Raw genomic sequence first — 16,399 nt, forward strand, 5'->3', positions numbered from 1 at the left:
TAAGTCTGCAGTGCGGAAACAGATTTTAACACAAAAATGAGGTCACCCTGCCCAAAAACATTGGCGTTGTGTCTGCGAATAAAGCCCAAATAACCAGACGCAGCCTTCCGCGGCGCTTATTCAGAAACGGCCAGAGTGCGTCCATGAGGACACTCGTTCTCCAACTGCCTTCCATTGTGTCAACGCTCAGTTAGCTACCAGCCTGCTGTCCCAGTACTTAAGTGGAGTAAAGGTTGCATAAACAAAAATATCATTTACTTCTGCTGCTTAAGAAAAACAAAGGCCTAGATCTTTCCCCCTTGACATTTAGGCTCTTGTTTCAAGGATATAAAAATCCCTGGGTCCCCGGTTTCAAGGTCACAGTCTCATTCACCGAACTGGCAAACTTCAGAACCCTTGCTGGTTGCTTATTCAGATTACTTAAAAACACGTTAAATCCTCTGAGCAAAGAATGTCCTCTTGAGTTCCAGAACAAACATCAAGGTATTATCCCTCCAGTGAAAATTTGGCAAAGAAACTTCAGTCAAGTTTTTGGAAGCAGGGTTGAATTTAAAGAGACAGCTGGTAGCTGCATCTCAAACAGACAGCACCGGAATCATGCATGGGGCGCAAGGGTCACCTCAGCAGGTCACTACCGACCGTGCTTTTCTGTGCCTGGTCTTTGAGCCTGTTTCCGGTTCGTTCTTATTTCCCTCTGTCGACTTCACACCCGCAGGGCCCCATCTTCAAGGGTACAGATGTAAATGACATAACTTAACAACCCTTACTTGTGGCTCCACGAACATCACCTCTGCTTCTGTCTCTGACTGAAGCCACGCCCCGGAGGCGGCTGCCGCAGGGCGCAGGCACCGTGCCCTCCCTCCGGCCACCAGGTCACCAGTTGTCAGTCCTTCCCCCCAAGCCCCTGGTTGCCGGGGGCCGGCCCCGCCGATCCTGTCCTTCAGGCCCTCCCCGACGGTCCAGCTACCCGACAGCCAGTCTGCCCTTGGAGCCGCTCAAAGGCCTGACCGCCTCTTAGACCCCTGGGCAGCTTTGAAAGCCCACCACTGCCGGCCGGCCCTGGGGAGGGGTTCCCACTTGCTGCCTACATAGGACCCTTGGCACGGAGCCTTGCCGGTCTCCACAGGGAGGAAGGAGCCGCCACCGGACTGGGGGGTGGCGCTAGCCGGCAGACGCAGCCAGTTCCCAAGTGCATCGGGCACCAACAACTCCGCACCCCTGCCCGGGAAGGCACCCCATTTCCTCCCTCTCTCCCTGCCCAAACACACAGCTCCAGCCGGGTTCCCTGCCTGTCCCACAAAACGCACCCGTCCCTCATTTTTACAAACACTGCTGCTGGTTACCCGTATGCGTCCTGCACGTAACTTCTCTGGACATGTGCTTGGATCCCTATGACGTTTTCTTAACCTCCTCACACAGGGCCAGGGTGAGGAGCCTTCACACCGAACGCCAGGGATGGCGAGCCCCTCTCCCTGGGCAGCAGCTGGGGCCTTCCGGATCCCACACCCACGTTTCCAAGACGATCACACCGTGTGCGGTGCTCCAGGAAGGGCGCACACGGCGGCCACAGTCACACTGAGGCTAAGGATTTCTGACAGCCTGAGTCTGGTGTTGATACTAAAAACTAGGAGGAATGATTTTCTGGTTAAAACTAAACAACCTGTTTTTTCCTCTTTTCTTCCAAATTCTGCTCAGAGAATTTCAAACCAGCAGGCTGATTGTAATCTTAAACTTCCAGACTAGAAAGAAAAGGACGAGTGTGTGAGTCCACCTTTGTTCCAGTACTGCCAGGACCAGGAGAGCTCCTGTCGCCCAGCCCCTCCACACAGCCCTACCCTCCATCCAGCCCCTCCGTCCAGCCCTCTCCGCCCAGGCCCACCATCCAGCCCCTCCGTCCAGCCCTTCCCTCCACCCAGCCCTCCCCACCATCCAGCCCCTCCACCCAGCCCCTCTGTCCAGCCCTCCCTGCCCAGGCCCACCATCCAGCCCCTCTGTCCAGCCCTTCCCTCCACCCAGCCCTCCCCACCATCCAGCCCCTCCACCCGGCCCCTCTGTCCAGCCCTCCCTGCCGCAGTGCACAAGTGTCATCAGTCACTTGGTCTCAAGACATAAGCAAGATGACCCAAGAGCTGCTTTAATTAGTTTGTTCTCAAAAGCGTGCCGCCCACCCAACTTGGGTGAAGGACCAGTGAGGCTCCCCCGACCCCTGCTTCCTCTGCTAGGTCCCAGCCTCCCTCTCCCCCTGGCGGGTCAGCCTCCGGCCCAAGGACAGCTGGCACCAGGGGCCTGGGAGGTGGGCTCCCTCCTTCCCCCAGGACTGCACCTCTCCAGAAGCTCAGGACAGTGCCCCCAGTGTCCCCAGGCAGAGAGGCACAGGCAGGAGAGAGAGAGCCTTCTCCATCGCAGAGTTTCCCACAGCTAGTGTAGCCCCAAGGGCACAGAGAAACCAGATGTCAGGCCTATTCACTGGAACAACCTCCGGGCTGGTGTCCCCACTGAGCACCAAACTGTGTTGGGGCCCTTTGGCTGTCCTGTCTGCCTCTGAAAAAGCCCCTATAAGCAGCTCGAACCCGGAGAGACAATGGCACCCGTGTCTGGTTCTGTCCCTCTTTGGAGTCCAGGTGTCCCCCACACAGCACCCAAGGGACCCGGGGGCTGGGTGATGGGGACGTGGCCAAGCACAGCATAAGACCCAAGCCAACCAGCTTCGCCGGCTTTTCCCTTGGCTTGGCCGCCTCCCTGCGCACTCGCTCCTGCATCAGGCAGCCCCTGCCCTCACAGAGTTCCCGGGGGAGCTGGCCTGTGCACACGGGTTCCAGGCATCAGACGTGCCACCACCCTGGCTCAGTGGCGCTCATGCTCTGTGACGTCACCGGGTGGGGTGGCACGAGGGAGGCGCCCGGGGCCACCACACACTCTCACTGAACAGACAGCTGCACCAGGACGGGAAATCAGACTCTGCGTCCCCACTGCTTCTCACCGGAGCTGGAACACTAGAGAAGCGTGTTTGGAGAGGAGCGTCACCACTGGCTTTGTCACTGCCCCTCGTGACAATCGCGTTATCGGTTACAAATTGTCATACTCAAAAAGTGGTGTTATCATTCATGAACAAAGAAGATGGTTCTAGGAGAGAGAAGGTGAGGGGGGGTGGATCGTCACCTCCTCCCCTGCCCGACCCCAAAGTTGACATGTCCTAGTTTCCTGGTAACCCTGGAGTGTCAGACATCCTACTGTGGAGTCGAAGTTCTGGAAGTTTCACTCGAGGAAGCCAGGAGGTCAGGAGGGTTATGTCCCATCTCAAAGAGGAAAATACCATAGGCAAGCTATGCCCACCCGGAGCCCACTGAGACTCTACGGGCAACTGGGTGCCCCCTCCCCAGCCTCTATCAGCGGCCACCCCGAGCCGACTGCACTGTCAGACTCTGCCTTCCTGTGCGGGCGCCCGGCCCAAAGCCGCTTCTGCAGGTGTTTTGGTGAAGACTGACCCCCATCTTCTGCCCTCTGTCAAGGATGGGGGCCTCTGAGCATCACGGGGGCTGCTTCAGAGGTGGCTCTGGGCCCAGCATCACCTATGCCCGCGTGTCTGCAGCCCAGAGTCCCCACCTGCCAGGAAACAGCTTCACCGATGTTCTCACAAGCAGACACGAGAGGAGAAATGCACTGAACGCTTGTAACAACTTCTGTATCAACTGAGTCTGGGGCCACGTGCCGTGTGTCTGTCGGTAACATTCCAGGCCACCTGTGTGTCACACAGACACCGCAGGGGCCTCTGGCTCAACTGCAGGGATCCCCCCATGTTACAGGAGTCAGAGACCTCTCCTTCTGCCGTGACCGTGTCCTCATTCCGCTCGCCAAGATGCCACTTTCCCAGACCAAAGTCGAGGTTTTAGCTAAAGACTGCACCACGGAGCCTGACACTCAGAAAGAGAGAGGATCACCAGCAAGCCGCAGCAGTGAGGATGGGAGAGGGGAGAAGCAGTTGCAGGGGAGGGACTCTGCTGGAGGCCGAGGCGGGTTTCTGGCTACATGCAGTCCTTCCGCCTGCTAGATGTTCTCGGCCGTTCTGCGGCTCCATCGCTCCTGCCCCTGAATTATGGCCTCCTTCTAACCGTTACTGCAAGTTTTTCCTTAAGAAAGCCTTGACTCTACCATGCTCTAAAAAAGACTCACCCTGGAAACTGGGGACATGCAACTCGGAGCCCCAAGCCCAAAGCCTCCGGGGCACAAGCCCACCCCGTGGGCTGTGGGCCCCTGCTTTCCAGCAGCTCTGTGCACAAACCACTTCTTTGCACAATTGTATGAGGCAGCGAGGCGACACTCCCATTTCACAGAAGGCAAAACTGATGCAGACACAGGCACGCGGAGGCACCACAACCCGGGAGTGGCAGCCAGGCCCAGATTGTGGCGTCAGGGCCCGGGAGGGCACAGCCAGCCCATAGGGTGGGACGAGGCGGGCAGGTCCGGAAACTCTACGGGAGTCCTGAGATAGAGCCGACTCACCCCAGAGAGCACCGTCCTCCCCACCCACCCAGGTCCACGGCAGGAGTGTCCTCTGTCCCCACCTCACAGGGTGTTTTTCCCACCTGCTACAGGTGACCCGAGGAGGCTGGGGCAGAACGCACTCTCAGAACCAGCTTTGGGCCAGTCACCCCACGGATTGGCAAGGCACAAGGCCCTCCAATGCACAGGCTCTTTCCCCAGGCCCCCCCCCAACCCACCCCCGCCCGCCTACCTGCCAGGTGGGGTCCTCCGCCTGCCCAGGACTCCAGGACTCGGGCACCAGTGGCCCCTGGGGATGCACTTCTATTTTGGTGGCGCCCCTGCAGCTCCCCGTGGACACACATCCTGGGGCGTCTCACAGCATCCCCTGCACATCCTCCTGGGCCTGCTCCGGGTGCCTTGACCCCTTCCTAGTCTAGGGGCTGCCCCTGGATGGGATGTTTCCAGCAAGGATAGGAGCTGTGCTTGCTGGGGGCAGAAGTCTGCTCCTCCCCCAGCTCACTCTTATTCAAGTGTCGGTGCTGCCCAGAGAAGCCAGACTTCCTTTAAAAAGTGGTAGAGCGGCCTTTGAAGTCGGAGGACAAAAGCCTTGTTATTTTGAGTCTGAGAGTCTTCTCTTGAGTCGAGCTTTTGAAAAGCTCAGCGACTAGAGGGGGGGCGCTGGGCCACCGCCTTTCCCGTTGCCGGCTCCCTGCGACCAGGTTCCGAAAGATGCACGTGGGTGGACCCCTCCTGTGCCCCCATGCCCACCTGCCCCTCACCTGTCCCCACACCTGTCCTGGCACCCGACCAATCAGCGGACGCGTTTCAGAAGAGCCCAGGATGTGGCTCTTCAAGGTGGGGGGGGGGCATGGGTGACACCTGTCGCGTCCGAGAGGACCCCGTCACGATGGGGAGGGGCATCTGTGTCCTTGGAGCCCGCTGCCCTCCAACCTGTGACAGCTGGGACTCCGGTCGGGTCCCCCACGTGGGACGGCCCCTCCGCGTCCCACCCCCTGCCCCTTCCGCAGCCCCTGCCCCCGCGCACCTGCCGGGCCTGGACCGTCCTCACGTGTCCTCGGACTCCGCCACAGGTGCTGCTCTAGGCCCGACCGCTGGGGGAAGGGCGGCTGAGGGGGAGGGGTGCTGGGGAGGAGGGCGCACGAGGGAGGCGGAGAAAGGTGGGGGCGGGGCCGTGGTGGAGGGCGGAGGGGGAGGGTGAAGGCCGCGGGAAGAGCGGAGGGAGAGGAGGGGCTCCAGGCAGGGGGCGGGAGAGGAGAGAGAGGGGTAAAGGTCTGGGGCAGGGGCGGCCTCGGAGGCGGAGGGGGGCGGCAGGAGGGGAAGGAGATGCCCCAGCCTGCCCTTCCCTCCCTCACGTGTCAGGGGACCGGGGTCGTGCCCCTCCGCCCAGGGTCGCCCCGGACCGGATTCATATCGCACACCCAAAGGGAACACGGGCTGGGCTTGGAGTTCTGCCCTGGGGCTGACCGCGGCCTGACCCCAGTTCCCCGGGGTCGCACCCTGCTTCTGGGGACCTGCGCAGAGCCACCCGGAAGGAGCTGTGCGTCTGCTCGGAAGCCCTGGACCGGGCTCAGATCCCCCAGCTCCCCACGACCTTGTCAGGGGTGGCCGGCCTGGTGCTGGGTCGCCACAAAGCCTGCTGTGGTGCACCAGGCCAGCTGTGTGTGTGGGGGGGAGGCTCCTGGGGGAAGCGGAGCCCAGGGCAGGACAGGGGTCGGAACCAGACCACACTGTTGGAAACACTGCAGCTGCCTGTTCTCATGACCCAGGTCACCAGTGGGCAGGGGCTCCCTGCACCCCTCCGTATTTATGCCCCGGGAAGGCAGCCCAGAGAGCCAAGGTGGCAGGGCCCCCGTGTCCCTCCGGCTGGCTTGAGTACCCAGCCTTGCAACCCGTGTTTCCAGGGAGAGGAACTAAACCTTTTATTCTTGTGATTTCCCAGGTTCAGGGAGGGGAGCCTCTGGAGTAGAGCTGGAATGTGAACGTGGTGCAGCATACAGAACATCCTAAGTGTTGACCCGCACGGAAGCTTCATCTTGGTTGAGCCTTTAAAGTGCCCGCATGGAGTGGGTAAAGGTGGGTGGCTTGTTGAAATCAAACAACGGGCTTCTGCCAATAGGGAAATAAATGTAAACCCAAGGCAGCTCTAAGCCCAGGACACCTAAGCCCCACGCAGGGGATGGTGACCCTGACCTGGAGGAGGGTGCCTGGCACTGACCCTGCAGGAGGACTTTCCTCCCCCGGGTGTGGCTCTGTACGTCACCCGTGGGAGGTCTGTATGCACCCGGTGGGCACCCTGGTGGCCAGGGCACGGGCTGGGGCGGCTCTGCGGAGGGTCCAGGCTCTGGCGGCCTGGAACGCGGGGCCCGCGGGTGCCACGCTCTCCTGGGAGGTCCTGGGGCAGGCGGTGGGCACAGCGCAGGATGGACCCCTGAGTGCGTGGACAGAGCAGGCAGGCTTCGCCAGGAAGGGGGCAGGCTGGCTCAGGAAGGAGCAGGTGGCTTGAGGGGGACAGGAAATCAGAGGAAGGAGAAACCCCTCTGCCTGGCAGAGGGCTGGTGGCCGGCAGCGGCCCCAAGACCCAGACAGGTTCCTCTTCTCGGAGGGGCCCCAGTGAGGCCGGGGGGCTCCAGTGTGGTGCGCTTTGCCTGTGTCTTTGAGACCAATGCCCTGGCCCCCAGGACAGCATCAAAGGCCCTCGGGTAAGAGATGCTCTCGGGAGGCTGCAGGAAATACCATGGCCAAAGTGAGGTGGCGCAGGAGGGCGGCTCCGCAGGATGTGCAAACAGCGCCGCTGGTGCAGAAGACCAGGGGAGATGGCTGGGACCCGTGCTGTGACTCCGGTGAGAATGTGCTGGGCTGCAGGCTTCAATCCCAGGGGCCAGCCGGGCCTGGGCTCCAAACCCGAGTGTGGCCACGGAACCTGCAGCCCAGAACATTGTTCCTTCTCCACGAAAGCTTTCTGCTTTGGTGCAGGGTCACCGACGCGGTGGATGTACAGAGGACAAAATGAGACGTCTGTGCTGCTTGGAAAACGTGAGGGCTGATTCCAAAGCTGAGGTAATTCGAGAGGAAATGAATTCCCCTGAGTGCAAAGCTGGCCCGAGCAGCACCCTGCTGGCGTCCTGCTCATTATGGCGCCATGAGTCCTTTGTGCGACTTTGTGGCTCTCACAGCCCCCGAGGCCCATGGTGAGGCCCGTGGTGAGGCACGAGGAAGTTACCACCACAAATGGGGCTCTGGGGGTGCACGGCCAAGCAGAAATACGAGGGAGAATTCGCAGGTAGTATCATCTGCTTATCGTGAAGGAATCAGTATGAGAGGGGAGACTGCAGGGGAGAGGCTGGGCTTCTCCCTGCCAGCCGGCCCTCGGTCCCCAGCGCAGGAGCACATTCCCCCAGCACACAACCCCAGCACACACTCCCGGTGCACGAGACATGCTCCCAGCACACGAGCACAGGCCTCCAACATGCAAGCACACACCCCCAGCACACACTCCGAGCGCACAAGCACACGCCCCCAGCACACGCCCCCAGCACACGCCCCCAGCACATGAGCACAGGCCTCCAGCATGTGAGCACATGCTCCCAGCACACAACCGCAGCACACACTCCGAGCGCACGAGCACACACCTCCAGCACGCGAGCACATGCCCCTAGCACACAACCCCAGCACACGCTCCCAGCGCACGAGCACACGCTCCCAGCACCCCAGTGCACACTCCCAGCACATGCCCCAGGCCTCAGCTCCAGTGAGTTCTGAGGTTGGTCCCGACAGGTGTGAGTTGAAGTCTGCCTGCGGGTTCCAAATCAGTTGTTGAGATTTCTCCCAGCACCCGCGAGGCTGTGACGGTGGCATCTGTGCCCTCCCCTTGGAGTCCTACAGAGCTGTCCCCGTCGGTCACTGTGCCCGGTGGCCAGCCTAGGGAGGCCCCTCTGCCTTCCAGATGGTCCCCGTTTCTCCTTGTGTTTGAAACTACCATTTGAGATTAAATCCTTTACGTAAATGTACTGCTCTTGCAAAAAAGTCTCTGCGCCCCTGCCTGATCATCCTTTCTGCTGTCCAGCCCAGGTAGTACTTACCATCGTGGGATGGCCCACAAACGCTGACAGTGGTAGCAGGGTCTCAGTGTGACATGCGGGACGTCACCGGTCAGTATTTTAGCCTCTGTTTGCCCTCCCAGGACATAGACACTTTTTACTCCACTGGCTTATAAAGATTGAGGAAGTGTAATCATTTACAAACAAAACAAAGTCTAAGCTAATTAAAACATTTATTTTGAGGGACACCTGGGTGGCTCAGTCAGTTTAGTGTCTGACTTTTTATCTCAGTTCAGGTCATGATCTCACAGTTCATGAGATCAAGCCCCACGTTGGGCTCTGTGCTGACAGCTTGGAGCCTGCTTGGGATTCTCTCTCTCCCTCTCTCTCTGCCCCTGCCCCCTTGTGCTCCCTCTCTCTCACTCAAAATAAATATTTTTTAAAAACATTTATTTTGATACTTAAGTCATATTTTGAGACTTTCTAGTAGGTCTTCAAAAATTCTAAAGACACTGGGGTGCCTGGGTGGCTCAGTCAGTTAAGCGTTCGACTTTGGCTCAGGTCATGATCTCACGGTCTGTGGGTTCAAGCCCCACGTCAGGCTGTGTGCTGACAGCTCGGAGCCTGGAGCCTGCTTGGGATTCTGTCTCCTCCTCTCTCTGCCCCTCCCCTGCTCATGCTCTGTCTCTCTCTGTTTCTCAATAATAAATAAACGTTAAAAAATTAAAAGATAAAATTCTAAAGATACTAAAACTATCTGAGATTTTCAAGAGGATCTGTTTGTTCATCCTTCATTATCTCAAAACCCTTTCTCTCTCTTTGAATCTTGTAAAAACCAAGTGAATAAGAACATTGATGTGGATTTTTTTTCAAATTATGATTTTGTGCAAGGATTTTTAAAGGCTAATATACTCTTCATAAGCAATGCATCAAGGAATCCGTATTTCTTAAAGTTTAAACAAATAAATTAGGGGGCACCTGGGTGGTTCGGTAGGTTAAGTGTCTGAGTCTCGGTTTTGGCTCAGGTCATGATCTCAGTTTGTTAGTTCGAGCCCCACATCAGGCTCTGTGCTGGAAGCATAGAATCTGCTTGAGATTTCTCTCCCACCTCTCTCTGTCCCTCCCTGGATTTCTCTTTCTAAAAAAAAAAATAAACATTAAAAAACAATAAATTAGGACAGTGCCTGTCAGTGGGCCCCGAGGGTGCCAGGCACAGCAGCACTGTGGTTTCCGGATGTTGTGATTTCTAGTGTCTTGCTGATGGGTCTGCAAAGAAAATGCCATAAGGACATGCGATAGGTCGCCTCCAGTAATGTGCTGTGGGGCCTTAAGTGTAAATTTCTCTGGACGTTGAGCAGCAAGTATTTACTCCAGATTGGCTGGTTTTAGCCATGACACCTGTCCACTAACTATGGGGTTGGTGTCTTCAGTGTCTGAGAAATTCTTCATCTGGTTAATAGTTGACGGGTTCTCGGATTAGGACAAGTGAATGCATCTCGGTGATAAGTTAGACATTTGCTATTTCAATGTTCCTGAATTATTCCAATGAGTCCTGAAATCATAAAAATGTACAAAATGTACAAAGGTATTTTTCCTAGGGGAATTAATATATTAAGTTTTAGGGGTGCCTGGGTGGCTCAGTAAGGTTAAGCATCCGACTTTGGCTCAGGTCATGATCTTGGGTTCGTGAGTTTGAGCCCTGCGTCTGGCTCTGTGCTGACAGCTCAGGGCCTGGAGCCTGCTTCGGATCCTGTGTCTCCTTCTTTCTCTGCCCCGTCCCCCTCCTCATGCTCTCTCTCTCTCTCGAAAATAAACATTAAAAAAAATGTTAGTGGTATCCCCTTAATGCAGGAAAGAAATTGAGAAAGTATGTGTTCTCAAGACTCTCCCATGAAAGAGAGTGTTGTTAAGCTAGGATAGGACCAGGTGATGTGCACGGTTGTGTGTTCACGTGGGCACAGGTGAGTGGGTTTGCCGTTACATCTTCGAGCTTCAAGCCAGGCCAGTGTACTCATCAGCCGCCAGGGGTAGCGTGGCCCCAGGTTTGGGCCACCTGAGACAGGTGTGGACACCAGACAACCAATAACAGGCCCCGGGGCCCCAGAATCACTGGAGGCATTTACTTCCTGTTGTGTTTCCTAGAGTCTGGTGTTGGCCACTAGCGTTTGGTTGGTGATTGTGACCGTCACCCGCTCAGCGTGTGATACACTTGCTGTGTGGTGCTTGTGGTGCACAAGGCCGGGAAAAGCCCCAAATTTAGAATTGCACACAGTGGAACCCTAGGCCTGACCTGGTTCTTCCCAGGGGCTTGGGGAGGCCCGTGAGGTGGCAACCCCAGAACTGAGCATCCCCAACCTTAGGGCTCTATCCTTGCCGCCCTAATTTGGTCAGAATCCCAGGATCTGGGGCCTGGAGTCAGGTTTTGTGGGTCCGAGGCCAGTCCTCAGACAAGGAACTGGAGGGGGGGCAGCGGCCATTGGGCAGTGTGGGGGCAAACGGCCCCAGAGGAGGAAGGGGCAGCGCTGGGACCCTAGTGGGTGGGGAGCCGGATGCGCAAAATCAGCCCGCAGCCCATCCTGGCTGAGCTGGGTGTGAGCGGAGGGCGCAGGGGCCTGAGGGCGCGGGATGAGTGCAGGCGCAGGCAGGATGCTGCGAGGGCAGGACGGTGAGAGGGCAGCCGGCGATCCCACGATCGGTGAATGCAGGCGCTGCCCCCCATTTCTGGGAGGATGCCCCACCTTCAGCCCAGACACACACTCAGGTTGAGAGGTTCACCCTGCAGCTTCTGTCCCCAGAGATTTAAGCCCAACTGCTGCTTTTTTTATTAACAAAGAAACCAAACCAGACATTTTTTCTTCTTTATTGCAAGCAGATTCAAGTCTCCTGCTTAGATAATCTGCAGAAAAGTCCAATATAATTAATATTATCAAGTCATACTTTATCTACAGAAATAAAAGTTAAAAACAGTAGCATACAAAATAAACTTTACAGAAATGTAAGATTTGGTTTAATCACAATTTAATTTTTCAAAGCAGGTTAACATTACTATCTGGAGGCTGATCGGCCATCTTAAATGCACCTACTATATTCAATAATTTAAAAATAAATTCCAGTATTTATGATGATGACAACTATAGATACAGTTCATGTTAAATGCATTTTGAAGGTTCTTTTACTACGTTACATAATGAATGGACATTTTAAATGGCAATGCAGACACGTCATAATTTTAAGTCAGAGACAATATATGCATATTAAAATTCTGTATATTTTCATAAGGTAAAAAATAAAGCTATATAAACTGATCTTTAGATTTTTTCTGCAAAAGTAGAATCACCCTTTAATAATACTTCCAACACATCTCCATTAAAGCTTTGTTTCTAGACAATATCAGAATGATTCTCATTCCCGCTCACCCACCCGCTAGCTTAAAAAAAATTGCATTTGCCAACTGACATTTTTCCTGTTTTTAAATGGGAAACTTCCAAAAGAAATGGAGAAGGCAAGACACTGAACAACGAAATGTGACACGCAGCTGTTAAATAAATAATGTGATTTTCAAGGTGAAGTAAAGCTGTTGCATTAGGTTTCACCAGTCAGTGCAAAACAGATGCACTTAGTGGTTTTAAAAAAAAAAAGGTGGAGAACTCCCTTAGGCTGCACTCAACATTTGGTTGATGTGCAACTATTCGAGACTAATGAGAACAGCACATGGGAGACATTTTTGTAGTTAAAGCTGCAGAATCTCACCAGGCCAAAGGACAATTCTATCAACCTGTACCTGCAGAAGCATTTCTGGCCTCCTTCCCAGGCTCAGGAACCCCCCCCCCCCCCCTGCCCCGCCCCAGGCTTCTGTGCTCTGCGTTCACCCTATGGAGTCAAATGCACAGGCTGGTCTGGGAGAAGAGGGTGTGTTTCCCCAGCTGCCCAAGGCAGGGTGCCAGCCAGAGCCCAGGGATGCCCGGGTCACAGAGGAGCCTCTCTGCCACCGTCCTAAGGGCACAGCTGCAGGCAGGTGTCAGTGGCGGGGGGGGGGAACCCCGAACAGGAGACGCTTATCAGGCCAGAGCACCACAGCGTTGTCCGTCCACGCTTGCCTCCGGCGTCCAGCCAGGGCACAAGGCTCGAGGTCTAAGGAGCCTGGTCTTGCCAGAGCTCCTGGCAGGGTCCCCTTAGGAGGGAGGCAGGATGCACAGGGCCCAGGGAGTGCGTACGTGTGTGCACTGTGTGTGTGCGTGCATGCTGAGACACGTGCACGCCTGTGGCCCTGAGTAGATTCGGAGTTGAAAGCAGGAGAGAGACGGTGACTGGGTCAGGACCACCCGTGCTTTATTGGTGACCTGTTCTTAGGGGATGGTGTGTGGGTCCAGAACCAGATGCTGGGACCAGTGTGGGAAATTATGAATTAATTCATTAACATGTGCAGTCCTGAACAAGGTTTTCAAAACTAAGAAAAATGCTAAAAGTTGACATGTCTTGCTTTAAGGTCAGTTTAAGGCCAGTAAATATTAACTACTGTTGGTGAAAGATCGCATGGAGTACCACGTGCGGCCTTTCAGCGGGTTCTTCCTCACCTCTGAGGCTCTGTCTCCCGCCTCTGTTTCCAATGATCAGGCACAGTCACTTAATATTTCCCAAACAATTTTGTAAAAGACATTTTGGAGCATGTAAGGGGTTAGGGACTTTCATAAGGAGACTTGCATCATCAGAGGTAAATGGTGACCGTCTCAATACAGGTGGAAAGAGGATACTGAACCATCCCTCGAGAAACTTCTATCTTAAGGCCGAAGGATGGAAATCGAAAACAAAACAAAGAGCAGATGATAATCACAATCAACTGTGAAGAAAAAGCAAGCAAAACATTGTGCTCTAAATATGCCTTCAACTAATCACTGCCACCAGAAACACCAAAAACAAACAGGTGTAGAGAATAAAATCAAATCTGAAAATTCACATTCATCGGGTATTGAGACATTCAGCCAAAACTCTCACCAGAATTTAAATGTAAAGTGGCCAAAAGTTCACCAACTTAAAAAATAAAAGCTTTAAAAACATACTTTAAAAATTAGGTGCGGTATGTTAACAAATAAATGAATAAAAGAGATAGAAACAGCTATGAAAATACTTCAGTGCAAAGGCAATTTTAAGATTTCTAAAAAAATACGTTACAAAGAATTTGTTAACTAAACATACAGAGAATCTGTCCCCCTACAGGTGGCGGGGGGACATTTATACCCATAGTAGGTTCTTAAAAACGGCTGTAAAAATGCACACACCACCGTTCGCAAGGTCCGGCGCGGACCTGACGGCCGGGGCCAGAGGGCGTGACCGAGGCGTTACCGGAAGGCGTAGCCAGGGAGGGAGGGGGGGGAGGGCGTGGCGAGGGCAGAGGGCGTGACCAGGGACAGCGGTGCAAGGAGGGCGTGAGGTCAGAGCGGAGAGGACGTGGCCAGGGCGGAGCGGAGGGCGTGGCCAGGGCGGAGCGGAGGGCGTGGCGAGGACCCTCAGGGCGGAGACCCTCTCTTACTCTTTGTTCTGTCTCCTGGTCTTTGGTATGGTGTTTCCACTTCACTTGAACTTATCCCAACCACTGTGTGTACGCATTGAATTAACTCCCTAGTTCAAATAAATATTTTATAGGCGAAACATTATACAATCAAATTATGAAACCTGAACTTCCAAAAACACCTGAAATCCCGCATCTCCGAAGTAGACGCCGGGCTCACTCACCGACGTCCCCGGTTCCACAGCACGGGATCCGCAGTGGGCAAGGTGCCTGCTTGTACTTTAGCTTCTGGGTGATGCTTTTCTTAAAAGGCATCAGTTTCAACATGTGAACTTGAATCTCAGACTGAAATCTCAGTCTTCCTTCCGGACCATTAAGGCTATGTCAAAGAGGTTATTTCTAGAAACAATTACTGGTGCAGAGAAGTGCCAGGGACTGTCAGCACACCAGCCTTCTGATGGCTCTGCCACCCCAACTAATGCCCTGGGCAGCACAGACGACAACAAAGCGGGCATCTAGCAGAAAACACAATGTTTGGTCAAGGTCTTGAGTGTGGGCAGCAGTCTGGGATGGCAATATTGCTTTTCGGGGTTCAGAGGCCGACTCACCATCAGACCAGTGTGGGCCAGAAATGGATCTTGGAAGATGGACGCGGCCCCCGGAGGGCACCTCTGAGTGAGGATATGGAGGGGTCTGACCGTCACAGCCCGCGGTCTGCCCCTAGAACAAGTGGGGGAGACTTCTCCCAACAAGAGAACATGGGGAGGCTCTATTCTTGGGGGCGTGAGGATAACTATCTCAGAGCTTGTACTGGGAAGGCTCACACGGACGGTATTACTCATTCTTCACACGCGATACTCTGTTTTCTCCATAGGGCAGCCAGCAGACAGGAAAGACTCAAAGACACCCTGCAACACACGGGGGACGCTAGCATCCCCTCGAAGAAACAAACTCCACACCAGACAGGACCCTGAAGGCCAGCCCCACCGTGTGGTGGGTTTGGACAGAAGCAGGGCACAGGCCACAACGCTGACAGGCCGTGGGAACACATGGCTCGAGGGGCTGGTCCAGCCAGTTCTAGAAGCATGAGGACCAGAGGGTTGTGGACAAGGAGGCACAGAAGCAAGGCCAGCCCGTCCCACGGTGAGGACAGGCCCCCCGTGCTCAGCACAGCCGGTGGGGTGGCCACTTGCGCTCCACGTCCGCAGTGCATGTCCACATAGGTGTCCTTCTCCGGAGGTGTCTGAGGCTGGAGGCCCCATGCAGTGGGGACACAGCAGGCCCTGGGGGCCTTCTTCCCAACACAACTAAATGCCCGTCGGAGGCAGTGTGAGGCCACCAGAGCCAGGAGAGGTGACGTGCTGGCCACAAGCTCCAGACAAGTCCCGCTGCCCTGGTCCCTCCTTTAGGGTGGGGAGAGGCTCACACATGTGGCTCTCAGAGGTCTGGACTGATGGCCTGTCCGCCAGTGGTCCCCCCATGGGGCACAGGGACAGAATGGCTGTGCAGGAGACTGGAGAGGGGAGGCCATGACAGTGGCTCCTGTTTTGCGTGTGGGTCTGGCCACGTGGCCCAGGGGCTGGAGCTCCGCTGACAGGCCAGGAGGGTGAGTTCCGGGAGGCGGCTCTGGCCGTGCACGCGTGTGCTCTGTTGGAGAACAGGACAGACAGTGTCAGTCCCAGGACCCCCCACAGGAACCCCACCCAACCTGCGCTGATGCTGCCTGTGGGGGCTCCCGTTCCAGATGCGGTGGGGGGGTGGGCACATGTGACCCATCTGAACTAGGGCACCAAGCCAGCGTGGTGACTGTATTCTGGCTAAAAATGGCTCCCCGGCTTGGCTCCACCGTCTGGCAAAGATGATGCACGTCAACATGCAAAGCCTCTTCCGGAGGCCGGAGGGACTGAGACCGGGGTCCACGGTCACCTCCACGCACGCAAACACAGTCTGTGCAGATTCTGACAGCTCACGGGACCCTGTGGCCTGGCCTAGACGTCCTGAGGTTTACCGGGCAGTGGGGAGTGGGGGAGCAGTCAAGGAGAAATCGGTCTTAAAGGAAAACCGTCCCCAGGCAGATGTGCCTGTCACACTTCAAAAACCTAACTCAGAGTGCTCTTTGTGCGTGGCTGCAAGCCTGTGCCTCTCAGGGGCAGATGTGGCTCCATGCGTCAGCCTGTGGACAGCAGAAGGCCTGCGCCAGACATCTGTCTGGACCGGCGTTCAATGCAAATCATGCAACGTTCCCCTTTTTTGTCAAAATACACTCTTTCCTGATAGACCTTTCAGGTGAAGCTGTTTCCACAACGAAGTCCGTGGAACAGGCTTTGTTCTGGCAAAATGAACCCTGAACACA

General features: G+C 55.5%; 1 protein-coding gene and 1 long non-coding RNA gene across 4 annotated transcripts in view; one reads left to right on the forward strand and one right to left on the reverse strand.

The window, feature by feature from the left end:
- The first annotated feature begins 5,780 nt into the window (after positions 1-5,780).
- On the forward strand, positions 5,781-8,988 carry LOC131519308 (uncharacterized). The gene is made up of 3 exons (XR_009265590.1): positions 5,781-6,576; positions 7,182-7,343; positions 7,477-8,988. It is a non-coding gene; the product is annotated as an uncharacterized LOC131519308 (long non-coding RNA).
- A 2,397-nt stretch (positions 8,989-11,385) lies between these two features.
- ATP11A (ATPase phospholipid transporting 11A) overlaps positions 11,386-16,399 on the reverse strand; it is a 123,997-nt gene continuing 118,983 nt past the window's right edge. The window contains exon 29 of one of the 3 annotated variants that reach the window (XM_058742190.1): positions 11,386-15,693. In XM_058742190.1, the coding sequence (XP_058598173.1) occupies positions 15,484-15,693 (210 nt within the window). In that variant the 3' untranslated portion in view covers positions 11,386-15,483. The remainder of the gene's footprint in view (positions 15,694-16,399) is intronic. The other 2 variants (XM_058742195.1, XM_058742204.1) reach the window with 2 other exon arrangements.

This window comes from Neofelis nebulosa, chromosome 1, assembly GCF_028018385.1.
Source record: "Neofelis nebulosa isolate mNeoNeb1 chromosome 1, mNeoNeb1.pri, whole genome shotgun sequence".
In the NCBI taxonomy this organism is placed as follows: domain Eukaryota; kingdom Metazoa; phylum Chordata; class Mammalia; order Carnivora; family Felidae; genus Neofelis; species Neofelis nebulosa.